Raw genomic sequence first — 16,849 nt, 5'->3', positions numbered from 1 at the left:
GAAGAAGAAGATACAGATGATGAAGACTACATTTTGTGACTCAGAACGCCAGTGACGCGTTCACGTGCCCATTGCAGTCTGAGGCGTTGGTGGTTTCTGGACAATGGAAGCTGACGCAACGGCATGCAAGCCACTAGTCCAGCCCTCAAAAAAGGCGACGAACCGTTGACGCAGACAGGTCCACACCCGTTGCAGTACTCCAGCATCGACTCAACACTGTACGGTCCTTCACGGCCATGCGGACAAGATGGCGGTCATCCCGTGCCGTGGTCACATTACGTGGTCCAGTACCCGCTCGTCTCTGCTATCCACTGGTTCCACACACGCGTCACTGTCCTAGCAGCATGTCCTGTACGAGCCGAAAAGTCACGGTATGGCAAACCTGCTTCCCGGAGGCCAACCATTTTACCCCGTTCGAATCCACTCACGTGCCGATATCGCGGCTTTCCACGGCGACGAGGCATACCTGCACTAGTTTTCACTTCGTTTGGAAGCTCTGCACTGACTGAGCAGGGCATAACACTGACCTTGCTGGTGACACAAGAGACGTCACTGTTGGGCCTATGTGTACGCCATCTCTCTGGAAACGTAATCAATTATTGGTGGTACTCTTTTCTACACATCTCCCGAGTTTGGAGTTGTTCGGGCCATTCTTTCTGGGTGTTGCACTTTTCACAAACAGTAGTATATAAGGGAACATTCAAACTATAATATTAGTATTCTGTCCTCCTTTTATACTTTTTTTAGTACAATATTTGTTTGTGTGTTTAATAATATTTAGGTATGTAACGAAAATAAGAACGTTCTCTTCTACCGTCAGTTTGTTTTCAAGTTACTCTTGTTAGATAAACTGCTAACATTGATCAAATACAGGTTTTGCAAACTAACGTATCTGTAATATGGCTGCCTACAGAGTTGCAAATCCTGCTAACTGCTCTATTCGGCTGCAAATTAGTACACAAAATGCTGTAAGTAATTACCTATCAATCATATATTTCTGAGCTGTAGGAAGACAGACGAAATATTTTTTTTTTTCCATTATTTAAACTGGAAATCATGCCTCTAGCATCTGAGGATAGGTTTTTACACAACTTTCCTCATTTTCCAAAATTCGTCTCACTTGCAAATAGCTGGTTTTGCAAATTGGCTACTCAATTGTGAGTTCCTAGGAATGTCTTCATTTCACTGCGAAGATGGAAGAACTTTTCCAGCAATTGCCACGACTAAGCCGTCTGACTTGGCAATGGTAGGATATATCTGAATAATCAGAATTTATATCCTCAAGAAATTGTTGGAACTGTCGATGACGTAAAGCATGTGACCGAATAACATTGTTCAAAGTGACAGACTGTGCACACAGATTTTCAGGATGAATAAGGCAGTGAATTATCTTAACCTTGTTTGCATTGAACCCTTATTGAGTTAAGAACTTTCGTACTCTCCCCAAAAATCCTGTTTCACGTCCGCTCATAGTAAATGCTCCAGCTGTTGCTATGCACATTAAGTTTTCCCATTGAAGTTGAAATTTGGTCATAGTTTTTGTTAGGATTAAAAAATATCGTCTCCTCAAATTCGATCCTTTAGTGAAACGACATCGACAAGATCTTCTTTAACATTGAAATCTGAATAGACACCCCTTATGAATATAACAAGCTTCTTCTGCCTTTGCGATCGGTTCATCAGACCTAGTGAGCAACAAGTAACAGTTTTTATTTTTGCTATCAATTGTCCCTCCAAGTTATCTCCCATCTACCCTCCACATCGCATTTCTCGCATGCGCTCTGCAACAATATTGTGGGACAAACTTACAGATTTAAAAGCTTTAACGGTTTCCGGACACATTTCTTTTGCAACAGTTCTCGACAGTCTTTCACAAGTTCTCCTTCAGTAAATGGCTTTGAAGCCGTTGCAATTTTTCACAAATTTTGTAGTTAGCACGAACAATGTTTGTTCTACTAACACCCGATGATGATGGACAGTTTTCTGAATTTAATCTCGATTTAATTCCTCTACAGCCTTTTCACGAGCGGAGCCGGTTAATTTCTCTGGTCCATAAGCTTCGGCATTTGTTGAATTAATATTAAGATGGCTTATACCATCCAGGTTCCTTTCTACATAAAGAGCAATATGCCTTCCGTCCTTTCAGATAAATAAGTAAATACTTATCTGTCCACACACTATTGAAACGTCGTTGATATCCGTACCAGCCGCTGCATACAGAACACTGCTACAGCGAGGGCAGGCTGACTTCGTGGCAAACAGTAGTAATGAGAGCGCTGTTCGACATCCCTGCTCCAAGAGATTTCCGCAGTTCATAAGCAGCTGTGTGTTCGTTACAAGGCTCTCTTGCTTGGTCCTGTTGTCGAACTGGACGGCGTACTTAACCAAAGCGAACCCAACTTATCCCTTTATTAACATTTTACTATAAATATTTCAAGGGAGAAGTATTATTTGGAGATATATTTTAATTGTGGTAAATTTAAAGGCATAATCATAATAATTTTACCATAAACATAATTTAGTTTTTGAAAAGAACTGCATGAATATTTTTTGAGTTGTATGTGGTTATTTTCACTCATTTCATAAATTTTAATGAACTAGTACTTCACATATGAAACCAAGAAAAAGATCATGGATCTGGGAATACTTTGAAGAAACTAGCCCAGCCAAGACCAAATGTAAACTTCTAATCTAAGACACGTCAGTTATAAGTGACCAAGATAACTAATTTAAGATCACATATTAAAAATCCGGCACTGCAGTGCGTTGAAACCTGTGGTAATGGATGAGGAAGATCCACCTAAAATAATCCATGTTTGCCACGCAAGGAAGCTGACGAGGTTCATCTGACTGCAGTAGGATTGTGCTGCTTTCTTATACGAAGAAATCATTACAATGAAATTTAAAAATACACTTTGAGCAACTTTAATGATCTAAATACCTTATGAAATTAACGAATGAATTATCCAAATACATCAAATGAACGACGGCACCCTATATAACGTTTGAATGTTAATAAAATCGTGCTTCTTATTATTTCGGTGTAGACTATTAACCGAAAATATAACGGCTTCAGGAGTAAAATACAATTTCTCGTGGTTAATACAGGAAGTCCCTCCACACTGCAGACCGCGGAATGTACTCAATTGCTGTTATGTGAGAAAACGTAAACTGTACACTCACCACAATCATAACAGATGCTGGAAGTATCTTCCTCGTTCTTGAAGGCACAGTTCGACTCTCATACACTAATTTGCAAACACTTTTACTAATTTTTCTTGCGTAATCGATTGCACATAATTCATTATATTCGGCTTATGTCCATTGATTGTTTTACCATGTACAGTACACAGACCCAGAATAATAATAAATAATAATACTAGTTACGTTGTGAAATACTATTATTGGAACTTGAAAAAATCGCTTAATCTGAATACACCAGAAATGTGAAGAAAATTACTTAGAAACTTTATCATTTATAAAGTAAGATACAAGAAGGAAACCTCAGAATATTAAATGTTGCTTATGAATATTATATTTAAGAGCGAATGCAATTTACCATGCCTATTGAATTAGATAACTGTTGATTTAGATTTTTAGATTTAGATTTATTTAATAACTAGCCGTACCCGTGCGCTCCGCTGCACCCGTTAGAAATAAATATAAAGTAATTACATAATTAAAATAGGACGTTTGATCCAGGGAACAACTATTACAACAGCGCAAGATAATCTACTTGGCTCATTACCCAATTTTTTTGCATTGCATTTATTGCATATATATATTTTATGTATTTTAACACGATTCAATTGAGCATAGTTAAAATTTTAATTATAAAATAATGGATTGCTAAGCTAACGTACTATTACTGCTTACTAAATCAATACACTCTCGTTGTTAGTTAATTCTCTGAGATTAAAATGAATGTACATAAATATTATTTTAAGAAATACAGAAAACGAATGTACAAAATAGCGTATCGAATTTTCTGTGCATAAGAAGCTATTTTAATCTTACCTGTCCTCGATTTACTCAGACGTTACTGTAATAACATTATAGCATTATTTACATCTAGAGAAACTACACTTTCCAATGATGAAATAATAATAATTAATTATACAAATCGGTTAATTTAGCTTCTGATATTACTTCATACAAGCACAGAAACATTCTCTGTAGGCTATGTTTAATAGCTTTCGATTGTTGATGTCCAAGGCCCCTGTTTCGATTGTTGTTGTCCAAGGCTCCTTATAGACGAAGTCATTTGTTCTTAATTCATTGCACCGTCTTAGATGGCGTTATTTTAATTTTAAAACTCATTTATCTCATTAAATATCAGTCCTATCAAAATTTTGTAAAGAATAAAACTTATCGGAAATCATTTTTAAAGAAGCTTTTGTTATGTAACATTTTTCACAAAAATCAATAATAAGCGAGAAATTTCGATTTATTTAATTCAGGCCCCCTTATAACCTCCCTTTTAAATAAAGGATTTTGAATGCCATATATCCTAAAATCTAAGTTACAACGAACTTAATTTATATTCCAATTTTCATATAAATCGGTTCAGCCATTATCGCGTGAAAAGGTAACAAACATACAGATAGACATACAAACAAAAATTTCAAAAATGCGATTTTCGGTTTCAGGGTGGTTAATTATATATGTTAGGACCAATTATTTTTGGAAAATCGAAAATTACCAGAAAAATTTCGGCTACAGATTTATTATTAGTATAGATAACATATACAGTACATAAAAAAACGCTACATTAAAGTACCCCGAAAGAGCAAAGCTCTTGTTCGGAGACAGTTCCGTTTTGATGGAACGAATTGAAATTAACATACAGTTTTAAATTTTTCACCAAACATACCTATTTTTTCTGATTTAAAATTTGAGATTCTGATTAGGCCTACATAGATTATACATACCGGTAATTCACAAAAATAGAAATCTCTACTGTTTCTAAAAGAAAATTTAAAATTCTTGCAATAAGATCACATTCTTAAGAAGAGTAGATAGAAACATACATACATACATACATACATACATACATACATACATACATACATACATACATACATACATACATACATACATACATACATACATACTTGGTAGACAAAATACTTAAGAAGAAAGGTCACATAAAGATGATGATAATAATAAAGTTAGTAATAATAATACTAGTAATAACTGAGTGAAAACAGAGATGATGTTGAGATTGGTGGATTAATATTATTATTAGTAGTATAGTTAGTACAGGCCATGTTGATATAGTAACCAATATAAGATAGAAAAAATACACTTAGGATAGAAATAAACTTGTTTTACAATACATGGTACATAATATAAATACAGGGAAGTCTGTCATATAAATTTGTTAATTCTGGATCTGAAAATTTCATTGCTTGAAGTAGTCAATTCTGGATGAAATTTTATTATCGAATTATATAGCCGTGGACCATAATTTGTACTGCGTAGTAATGCAGCAGATGTGAAACATTTAGGTTCAACTAATTTAAGAATTTCATTTCGTCTTGTATTATGATCATGTGGCTGAGCTACAAATTTCATTATATTTTTATGATAGAATTTCATTAAAGAGTATTTATAAATTTGGTCAATTCTAAAAGCATTCAATTCGGAATGGATCAAATTTGTTGGATAATCCAGTCGCCTTTTCGAACACATTTTGATTATACTTTTTTGCAACATAATTAGAGGAAGAAGAGCAGTTTTTGTAATGCCTCCCCATCCAGTTATACCATATTGGATGACAGATTCAACTATAGCCAAATAAACCAAACGTAATACATGAGTAGGCAAGTAATGGCGAAGGTTTACAAATTTGAAAATTGTTTCACTGATCCTGTTACATAAAAAGGAGATTTGTCTATCCCATTCAAGTGCTGATCAACAATAATTCCCAGGTATTTCACATCTACAGATTTTTTCAGGCAAGGGCATTTACAGGTTGTAGGGAGTTTACAAACTGAGTTGTGGATTATTAATTTTAAAAGAGAAAGTGAATGCAATTTGTTCAATCCAAAGACTGTTAAAGAAAATGGAACCAAAGTAGTTTTAGTTATATTTAGAGATAGTAAATTTGCATCAAGCCAGTTTTTGATCAAATTTATACCTACATTGCATGTTTATAAGTGTCCTCCCAAGTTAAACCACTGAAACTGTCCATCGTATCGTCAGCGTAAGAATAACAGGAGCCAATATGTACTTTCAAAGCAATGTTTAATAAATCATGAATGTATATTAAAAATTGAATAGGACCTAAAATTGTTCCCTGCGGGACACCTCTATCAATATTTACATTTTCACTGATATTGTCATCAGTTTTGATTACCTGATTTCTTTTAAGTATGATTGTAGTAACTTATGTGCAATATGTCTGACTCCTAAATGAAATAATTTGTCCAGAAGTAAACGATGGTTAACCGTGTCAAAAGCTTTCCTTAAATCTAAGAAAATCCCTAAACATTTTTAAGTTAATACTGTATACTAGGTGTATTTTCCTGTTTGTGATTATGTATTCAGTCTCTTTTTTATTATATATATATTATTATTATTATTATTATTATTATTATTATTATTATTATTATTATTATTATTATTATTATTATTATTATTATTTTAAAGTTAATACTGATTGTGTATATGTATTCAATCTCTCTTTTTTACTTAATTATGTTTATTATTATTTTTAAGTTAATATTTGTACACCGGTATGTATTTTTTGTATGTGATTTGATCCTGGTTGAGTGGAAGAGAAGGCCTGATGGCCTTAACTCTGCCAGGGAAAATAAAACTATTATTATTATACAAATCGGCACTCTTTCTGATCAGCTCTCACGGGTAGCAGTCGGCCTCCCGTTGTAGTGGCATTCCTGGGCCTTGTGAGTGTTTCCTCGCTTCCAACTTGAATTTCTGGAGCCATGTGTCTCGACTAATTCTTTTGTTAACTCTGACGACAATAGGCTGCGCCTTGCCGGGTTTTGCAGGTTGCCTATATACCACGCCTAAGTCAGCGACAAGCTCCGGTCCTCCGATGCCTTCCGAAATATTTTCGACAATCTTAGGAACGGATTCTTCCGGAATCCCGATAGATTGTCCCTACGCGTGTACTGCTGTAGTTCATTTACTTGTTTATTTTCCTTCTTAGACCACGCATTTCCCCTTGTGTTGTTTTCAAATCTTCGTTCGTTTCACACAGCTCTTCGTTGAATGCACCCTGCTTGTTTGACATGAACTGCACTGATTGCTGTCATGCACTTATCTCCGATTAAATCAACTGTTTGCTAAGTTCATTGGAAGTTCAAATTAAAATGTTTCAAATTTATTTTCAATGAAGAATACCCGACATTTTGAAAGTTATTTGCTTCCATAATAATGAAACATACCCCTCTGAATGGTTTTCTTCATGCTAAATACTTTTTATTGAACCTATACGTCATCAGTTCTTGAGTTTCAATGAGAAAACGCAAGTAACAATGTCGGGACGATCAGTCCGTTTTTCATGTGGGAGTGAAGCAATAGATATTTCAGGTCACTGCGGATTGTAGCTTAGAGTTATGAAAATATCTGATTTGCCATGCTTTCCAACAATAGACATAGCGTCTTGGTGTAGCTGCTGCATGTTTCGTGAACTACCTTGAAATGGAGAAGGTAGAATCATTTTCTCCTGCCAAGTATCTTGCTGAAGTGATCGGGACATTTTGCAGGCCTCTTATTTTATCAGTAAGTAATACCTTTTGGTCTTCCCTTAGACATTATAGTTTTTACGCTTCCTCCAGACAGTACTGAAGGGAATCACACATATAAATATCTACATCACTTACTTACAAATGGCTTTTAAGTAACCCGGAGGTTCATTGCCGCCCTCATATAAGCCTACTATCGGTCCCTATCCTGAGCAAGATTAATCCAGTTTCTACCATCATATCCCACCTCTCTCAAATCCATTTTAATATTATCCTCCCATTTACATCTGCCTCCCTCAAGGTCTTTTCAGGTCTTCCAACTAAAACTCTATATGCATTTCAAGATTAACCCATACGTGCTGCATGCGCTGCCATCTCAAACACCTGGATTTAATGTTCCTAATTATGTTAGGTGAAGACTACAATGCGTGTAGTTCTGCGTTGTGTAATTTTCTCCATTCTCCTATGACTTCATTCCTCTTAACCCCAAATATTTTCCTAAGCATCTTATTTTCGTACACATTTAATCTCTGTCCCTCTCTCAAAGTGAAAATAAGTTTCACAACCATAAAGAACAACCAGTAGCATAACTGTTTTATAAATTCTAACTTTCAGATTTAAATATCAACATCACACATTAAATAATATAATATCGGAAAGACCCATACCGCTTGATTAATAACTATAAAAATATTTCATTTTTAATAACAATATTGTTATTTTGTGTACGTTTTTTATAGACTACTATATAGCCGTCACTCAGTAAATATTATAGAAATGAAGATCTAACTTCAAATATTCTCTACGCCTACTTATATAACCCCAAAAGTTTTCACTTTCATATAATCAATAAAGCATTAATGTGTAGGGTAAACATTGGTAATTTCGTGGCAGTGGTTATTTCGTGATACTTTTTCTTTGCTCTTTCGTGAACTAACAACTGGTGTTATGAGATTCAAATTTCCGCCACGGGATTGCATAAGTTGTCTGGTTTCCAGAAACATACAGCTACGCTTTGTGTGACTATTGTAGTTGCTTCAGTGAGTTTTTATGTTTGGAGAGAGCAATTTAACGTCGACTTCTCAGGCGTACAAATTTTGTGGCTGTTTGTAATTAAATTACAGGCTTATTACTAAAAGTAAGCATATGATATTTGATACAAATATCTATTGTATTTTCATGAAATTTTAGGAAATGTTTTTGGAATTTTAGATACAGATGTAGTCGCCATATAGGCTTAGCTTTACTGATAGAAATCTTAGCTGTTTGAGGCGAAATTTGTTGAGCATTAAGCGTTACATTTTATAATTTTTTAAAATTGTATTACAATACGAATTTTAGAAATCTGAAGATAAGATGTGATAACAAAAAGAAAAGGGGGACGCAGTGGGTTCAGTGTAGCTTCTGTTTGATTTGTTATCATGCTAAGTGCCAATGGTAAGTGCTAGATGACTTACTTGCAAGAATTGTGACAGAAGACGAAACATGGCTCCACCATTTTGGACCGGAGACAGAGGCAGACAATGGAGTGGCATCATGCAAATTCACCAAAGAAATAGAAATTCAAAAGTACACCTTCGGCAGGAAAAGTTATGGCTACTGTGTTTTTCGATTCAGAAGGACTCTTGCTTGTGGACATCATGCCACACGGAACCACCATTAACTCTAACACGTATGTGGCAACTCTCAAGAAACTTCAAGCTCGACTGAGTCGTGTTCGACGACGTCGGGAGAAGCAGGATGTTCTGCTATTGCACGACAACGCACAGCCATATGTCAGTCACAAGACCACAGACCAGATCAGAAAATTCGGATAGACAACACTGAAACATCCGCCTTACAGTCCTGAACTGGCATCATGCGATTACCATCTCTTGATAAATTGAAGGATCCCTTCGCGGAACGAGGCTAGAAGATGACTCCCTTGTGCACACCGCTAAAGAGTGGCTCAGACATGTTGGTCCAGACTTTTAACCGTGCTGGTCTACTGGCCCTCGTCCCTAGGTTACGTAAAGCAGTTGGAAGGGACGGGATTATGTGGAAAAGTGACATTTTGTTCCTAAAGGATGCATCTATATTCTGTGAAAATAGCAAAGCCGTAGGATAAAAATAAAATTTTTAAACAAATGTTATGCATTACTTTTGGAATTACCCTAGTAGGCTATAGTAAAGTCCGTAATAAAAGTGTTCATCCTTTCAGACAAAGAAGATTCCTTCTCAATTTCAATTCGTACTTTGATTTCATTCTTATTATGTGTTGATATGTATTTCTATGTTTTCTTGCTATGAATATTAGACGGAATTACTATGTTTGAAGTCCTGTAACAATAAATGAGAATTTCATTTCAATTTAATGAATTTTTCCACAATTCTTCTACCTCTCACGAAATTATCAATGCAGTATCACGAAATTACCAAGGTTATCACGAAATAACCAAGTTTTTAGCTTAAGTTGTAAAAGTGGTTTTTGGCACTTGTTCAAGAACGTATCCAATCTTTTATGTCTCCAGATTTGTAAAGCAAATTATCGTCTTTTAGATGAAAAAATCGGAATAAGGATATATTTACACATTTGCATTTTAAATTAATTTTCATGACATTATCACGAAATTACCAATGTTTACCCTGTAATTAGTGACAAATACATCATGCTATTCACTATAATATTTCATTTTTAATGGTAATAATGTCATCAAAGATTCTTAAGTTTTGTAATTTTAATATTCAATACACAGACAGCCACACTCAGAAAATCACACACCAGAGAATCTGAGCTGTAAATTATTTTTATGCTCGACCATCCCGAAATGTAGTAATTATACACCTGGTTGCAGTCCTTTAATGCATGTCATTAAAGTACACCTAATCATTAAAGTACAGGTGTTTTCAGCCAATGACAACTCAGCTTACAGGTGTTCGGCCAATGACAAGTCAGCTTTGTACCGTTATAAAACCGCAAGTATCGATTGTTCTCGGATATGCAATCGAAAGAGAATTAGCGAAAAGTCACGGAGGCTGGAAATCCAATACTCTCGCAGAAGGTTATGTTCTGTTACTATAATAATTAGCGTTAATTGTAAATAATATTCATATAAATTCAATTGTCATCTCGTTTTTCAATGTCGAATTCAATAATCAAGGTTATATCAAGTTTAACGGGATTACACAATGTCAATGACATTATTGTTCCTCGGAAAAAATCAATACTTTCGCGTCTGCGCACATCTCACAATTCACGACCTAGAACAAGGTCACTTTCGATCTTGCCAGATACAAATAAAATGTATACATCTGAATAATTTCAAGTTAGAAATAAAAAGTCGTATGAAACTCGCCTATAATGGTAATTAAGAAGCTCGTATGAAAATTATGAAACTCGCTTGCGCTTGTTTCATAATCATCCATACTCGCTTCTTAATTACTATCATTATACGCTCGTTGCATAATGTAAGTTACTATTAATAAGTCATGAAGGTTTTAATAACCAATATTACAAAAACGTTCTGAAAGAGTTACACAAATGAAGATCGACATATTGGAATTGTGATGTCAGAGAATCTCAGCCATCTGAACTCTAAATAGCCTATGTCAGGAATCCAGCGGGTCTAGCCTTCGTGTGATATTGTTTATTGTAGTGCGTTTGTGTTTTGTTTTATTCTGAAAACCCAATACGTATTTCTCAAAACTGACGACAGATGGATTTTTAAAAATACGAAAATGATGTAGAAAAATTGACATTTCACTGAAAACTACTATTTTTCTGAAAAACTTTGGCATTCAAGCTTCAAAATGAGGTATCATTTAATAAAATCTGTTCGGCCGTTTTCCCGTAATTTCTATTATCAGTTCAAATTATATATATATATATATATATATATATATATATATATATGTATATATATAGATTTAGTATATTATAATCACATATGAATATCACCCGTATAAAAAGAGTTATTAAATGAATATTAATCAGATTGTTGTCCAGGGCCGCTTTAATTAAATGCAGCCATTTACTTTATCTTTATTACTCGTATAATCTGAAACGGCAATGACTAGAAACTAGTGTTATATTAAAACTAATTTATGTCGTTAAATATCAGTCCTATCAAACTATTACACAGAATAAAACTTATCAGAAATCATTTTTAAAGAAACGTTTGTTATGTGACATTTTTCATGAAAAACATTTTTCATGAAAAAAGGGAGATAATTCGATTTATTTAATTCAGGCCCTCTTATAACGCCCCTTTTAATAAAGTATTTCAAATGTCACATAGCCAAAAATCTAAGTTACAACGTACTTAAGTTATATTCCACTTACCATATAAATCGGTTCAGCCATTATTGCGTGAAAAGGTAACAAACATCTAGACAGACAGACAGAGAGACAGATATACAAACATAAATTTCAAAAAAAGCGGTTTTCGGTTTCAGGATGATTAATTGTACATATTATCACCAATTATTTGTGACAAACAAAAATTACCAGAAAAAATTATTTTACAGATTTATTATTAGTATAGATGACGTTATGGTAACAATAATAGCTAATAAGGTAATTTGCTAGGAAGCAGCCTTCACTGCTCGGTACCTGGTAACTCCACTGGCAGCTAGAAGGTATCATCGGTCCCGTTACCCCTCTGTCCTATATACAAGTGTACAGGCTAGTTATTATAAAATCTAGATTGTCTTTGTCAGAAATTTTTTGCCTTGGACATGTTGGGGATTTGAAATTATTAATATCCTTCAGCCAGCTATTTACCAGAATACGTCACTCGAGTAAGGGACTATATTGAGTGTAACGCAACTCAGTTATACTAAAAAGAACACTAAAGCTTAATATATGCTATGAAGAATAGTAAAAGGCATTGGAATATTAGTATAGCCATATCTTTCAAGCGTAAACTATTAATAGTTTATTTTCTTTTTACAGGAGCTGTTGTCTGATAGCGAGGCCAGCCTCTCCAGCAGCTGGTCCAGCATCAAGGTGAGTGACTCTTCAGTGTACACAGATTAGAGTGCACGAGCCTGTCTGCACTACTCGGACCATATCCTTATATCCATATCCGTCATATCCTTATGTCAATATCGTTATATTTTTCGTATCTATTAAGTTCAATTATTAAGCTGTGTCTTAAATAAACGTTCAGCGTTAATTCATGAGCAATGTCGGGTTCAATTTCAAAGGCAGACAGCAAGGTAAGTGCGGTACGAGTAGGAACACATTGCCAAGAAGTTATGAACTTGGCAGTGCAAACTGAAAATAGCTTTCAGCAAGTTCAGAATCATACCCTGAACCCCTTATAAGTTCCTGCAGTAAATGCAAACGTTCACTAATAGTTTGTGCGCATACAAACAGATAACACATCCAAAATCAATAACTGAATTAAACAAGATCAGCAAATAATATGTATACTAATAATACAATTACTGCTGCTGCTGCTGCTGCTATTATTTTTACATTACTATATTATTACTACTGTACCACCGACATTACTACCGGTAGTAATAATAATAACAATAACAAATTAGCTTATGTTTTCTTTTTAATAGGTGGATGTACACAACCTATGGTCTCTGACCTAATTCCCGCTGAATTTATGTTATTTATGTGTTGCAATTTTTAGACTTATGTGTTATTCTTCATAATCCCCTTTCACTTTTTTCGATAATTGGCTTGAAATGTTTCCCACGTTCAACTTCTTTGTATAACTATTCATTTCTTCTTCACTGTCATCTTTCATATTCAAGAAAACAACAGAGCCACCTCAAACAACAGTCATAAAAGAAACCACACTTCTTTCCTGACCACGGTATTGAAGCTGATCAAAAGTGCTCATGATGTCCCTCTTACGCCATTCCCTGCAAAATTCTTCTCTCTCCATCTGTCTCCCTTTCCGTTGATCTGTATTCTTTCTGGGTGCTAGAATGACTGACAGTACGGCATGAAGGTTCGTTAGGAAATATGGTTGTTTAGTCATCATTAGTTAGATTCGAAATTTCCCGAGGAATACGAAATGCATCACGATTTACGATAAGAAAAATATATTCCCTAATAACTAATCAGGGTTCAAAATATTTTATGTGTAACACTGTGATTTTAGGAGGATAGAAACTGGTCACCTTACCCTATTATCTCCTGGCTTAGTTTCCTCATAAGTGCTGCCCAGTTTGTATCATTTGTGAGGTTCAGACCTGTCTTCGGATAGTTGACTAAACAATAACAAACTGTAATTTCCTTAACTTGGAAACTGTCGCGATTATGCACCTAAACCTTTGTCGCATGAGGTTGCACTTTTCGGGAACTTAAACGTTGAAATATGAGACAGATGCACTATTAGAATTACAATCCGGTACACAACACGAACGACCCATTTCACGACGCAATTAACACCAGAAAACATCATAAGAAAACCGCGTGGTAAACATGCTTCGACCGCCACCGTACCGGCGCCATTTTAGCCCCTATCGATACCTGCATTAAGGTCTGAGTATTGAAGATTGTCTTGGATGGGCACTAGAAATTATCTGCATCCTTTTTTCCTCTACAGAGATTTCTACAGTTTTCCTATAACTTTTTCATACACCTCCCATTTAGCTTTCCATAGGACTGTAGAAATAGAAGAAACGCACACGGTGGAGTTCTCCCTTTGGGCAAAACCCTATGGCCAGTTTCTCCAAGATATGTTTAATTTGGCTTAACAAATGTTAAATTAATAATTCGTTTTTTAAAAAAATTAACGTGTTTTCCATTTCTTTAACATGATTTTGTTTAAAATAACCAGCATAATTATAACATTTGTTAGTAATATTTTAGCTATTCAACAGCTGTTGGTATTGATTTTACATATGTCAGGCAATTTTTGATTGGCTGAAATTATACAGTATATTCCTTAGTGAAGAGAAGTCATGAAACGGGTATAAAATAACAATTTGTTACAGTAGGCCATGACCCATAAGCAAAAAGTTGACATATGAAGTTTGTGCTGAAAGTTATCACAAACGCTGAATAATAATAAATTATAAAGTAAGGTTACAGTTATAAATGTAAAATATGTATTTCTGTTTCGAAAAATCTCAGCATTGTGACTGCCAGGTGACAATAGAGGGATATGGGTGGAGTAACTATACCCAATACTCCAGGAAAATTCCTTACGGTCTCACATAATACTCTCCGATCACTGTTCCTACTTCAGGTCCATGTGAGAATTGTAAGTAATGTCGTCTCAAAGAAGCCGTTATTGCTGAAACATTTTTGGTGTATTTAATCACTGCAAACCCTGTTGACACCGGCTACATTTCGCTATACTTCAGAAATACCGCGTAAGTGCTTATGTGCAAAGACTGTACAAATTAAAATAACTAAAACACCTGTTTTTCTGGTGGCACAAGGGTAGACTAAATAAGAAGTACATAAAAAGATCGGAGTTGCTCTATTCCCTCCCAAATGCGTGGCCCTGTTCCCTCCCGAAGAGGTAAAGGTCTATTCCCTCCCATCTGAAATCAACTTCACGGAGGTTATGGGTCAATTCCCTCCCTCCCATCTGAAGTGGAAACAACTTCCCGTCCCACTTACAGACTACGAACTGCCATAAGTTTAAATAAATACCACTTATAAGTACTTATACTAACTTGCACTTATGGTGTGGTTAAAATTATGTTTCCATTGTTTGTAAAATTAATAAAAGAAATATCATTCATTTCCCACACGTTAACTTGTTGATATTAATAAGGTAAGATAAAATGGAAAATATATTTATGTATTTGGATATCCATGTAGCTTCAAAGGACTTCATTTGGAATATTGCGACAGGCGACTGCAGACATATCCCAGAATAGACAGTTCACCTTTATCACAACTATTGATGATATACTGAAGTGTGTTGATCTTATTAATATTAGGAAGCTTAACCTTTGCAGGCTGTTTCATAGCAGAATTTATTTTTATCTTTGTGTCTATTTGCATCTTCTTTAAAACTTCAATGAAATTATAAATGTCTGAATGGGCTACATAAAAACATGAATTGAACTTGGCGTGAAAGCTTTCACAGGTATTAGTAGTAAGTTCCGTAGAAGCACTTTTATTTGCCCATTTAACTGGTGAATATGTTGATTATTCAGATATATAACTGCCACATAAGTAACCATAAGATATATATAGTTTCTCACAGTGTGTTCACAAAATAATATTACTCCGTGTACATAATGAGGAGGGAAGATGGCTACTTGCATTTTTAAATAATATTACTCCGAGTACAGTAATGAGGAGGGAAGATGGCTACTTTTATTTTTAAATAATATTACTCCGTGTACAGTAATGAGGAGGGAAGATGGCTACTTGTATTTATAAATAATATTACTCCGTGTACAGTAATGAGGATGGAAGATGGCTACTTGTATTTTTAAATAATATTACTCCGTGTACAGTAATGAGGAGGGAAGATGGCTACTTGTATTTATAAATAATATTACTCCGTGTACATAATGAGGAGGGAAGATGGCTACTTGCATTTTTAAATAATATTACTCCGTGTACAGTAATGAGGATGGAAGATGGCTACTTGTATTTATAAATAATATTACTCCGTGTACAGTAATGAGGAGGGAAGAAGGCTACTTGTATTTATAAATAATATTACTCCGTGTACATAATGAGGAGGGAAGATGGCTACTTGCATTTTTAAATAATATTACTCCGTGTACAGTAATGAGGAGGGAAGATGGCTACTTGTATTTTTAAATAATATTACTCCGTGTACAGTAATGAGGAGGGAAGATGGCTACTTGTATTTATAAATAATATTACTCCGTGTACAGTAATGAGGATGGAAGATGGCTACTTGCATTTTTAAATAATATTACTCCGTGTACAGTAATGAGGATGGAAGATGGCTACTAGTATTTATAAATAATGTTACTCCGTGTACAGTAATGAGGAGGGAAGATGGCTACTTGTATTTATAAATAATATTACTCCGTGTACATAATGAGGAGGGAAGATGGCTACTTGCATTTTTAAATAATATTACTCCGTGTACAGTAATGAGGAGGGAAGATGGCTACTTGTATTTTTAAATAATATTACTCCGTGTACAGTAATGAGGAGGGAAGATGGCTACTTGCATTTTTAAATA

General features: G+C 34.8%; 1 protein-coding gene across 1 annotated transcript in view; it reads left to right on the top strand.

The window, feature by feature from the left end:
* The window catches only part of LOC138693956 (uncharacterized), a 250,879-nt gene that overhangs the window by 91,911 nt on the left and 142,119 nt on the right, over positions 1 to 16,849 (top strand). Inside the window, exon 6 of the mRNA XM_069817684.1 lies at positions 12,649 to 12,702. Coding sequence (XP_069673785.1) covers positions 12,649 to 12,702 — 54 coding nt within the window. The remainder of the gene's footprint in view (positions 1 to 12,648; positions 12,703 to 16,849) is intronic.

The sequence above is a fragment of the Periplaneta americana genome, unplaced genomic scaffold (genome assembly GCF_040183065.1).
Source record: "Periplaneta americana isolate PAMFEO1 unplaced genomic scaffold, P.americana_PAMFEO1_priV1 scaffold_26, whole genome shotgun sequence".
Classification (NCBI taxonomy): domain Eukaryota; kingdom Metazoa; phylum Arthropoda; class Insecta; order Blattodea; family Blattidae; genus Periplaneta; species Periplaneta americana.
This window is presented reverse-complemented; position numbering and strand designations above follow the sequence as displayed.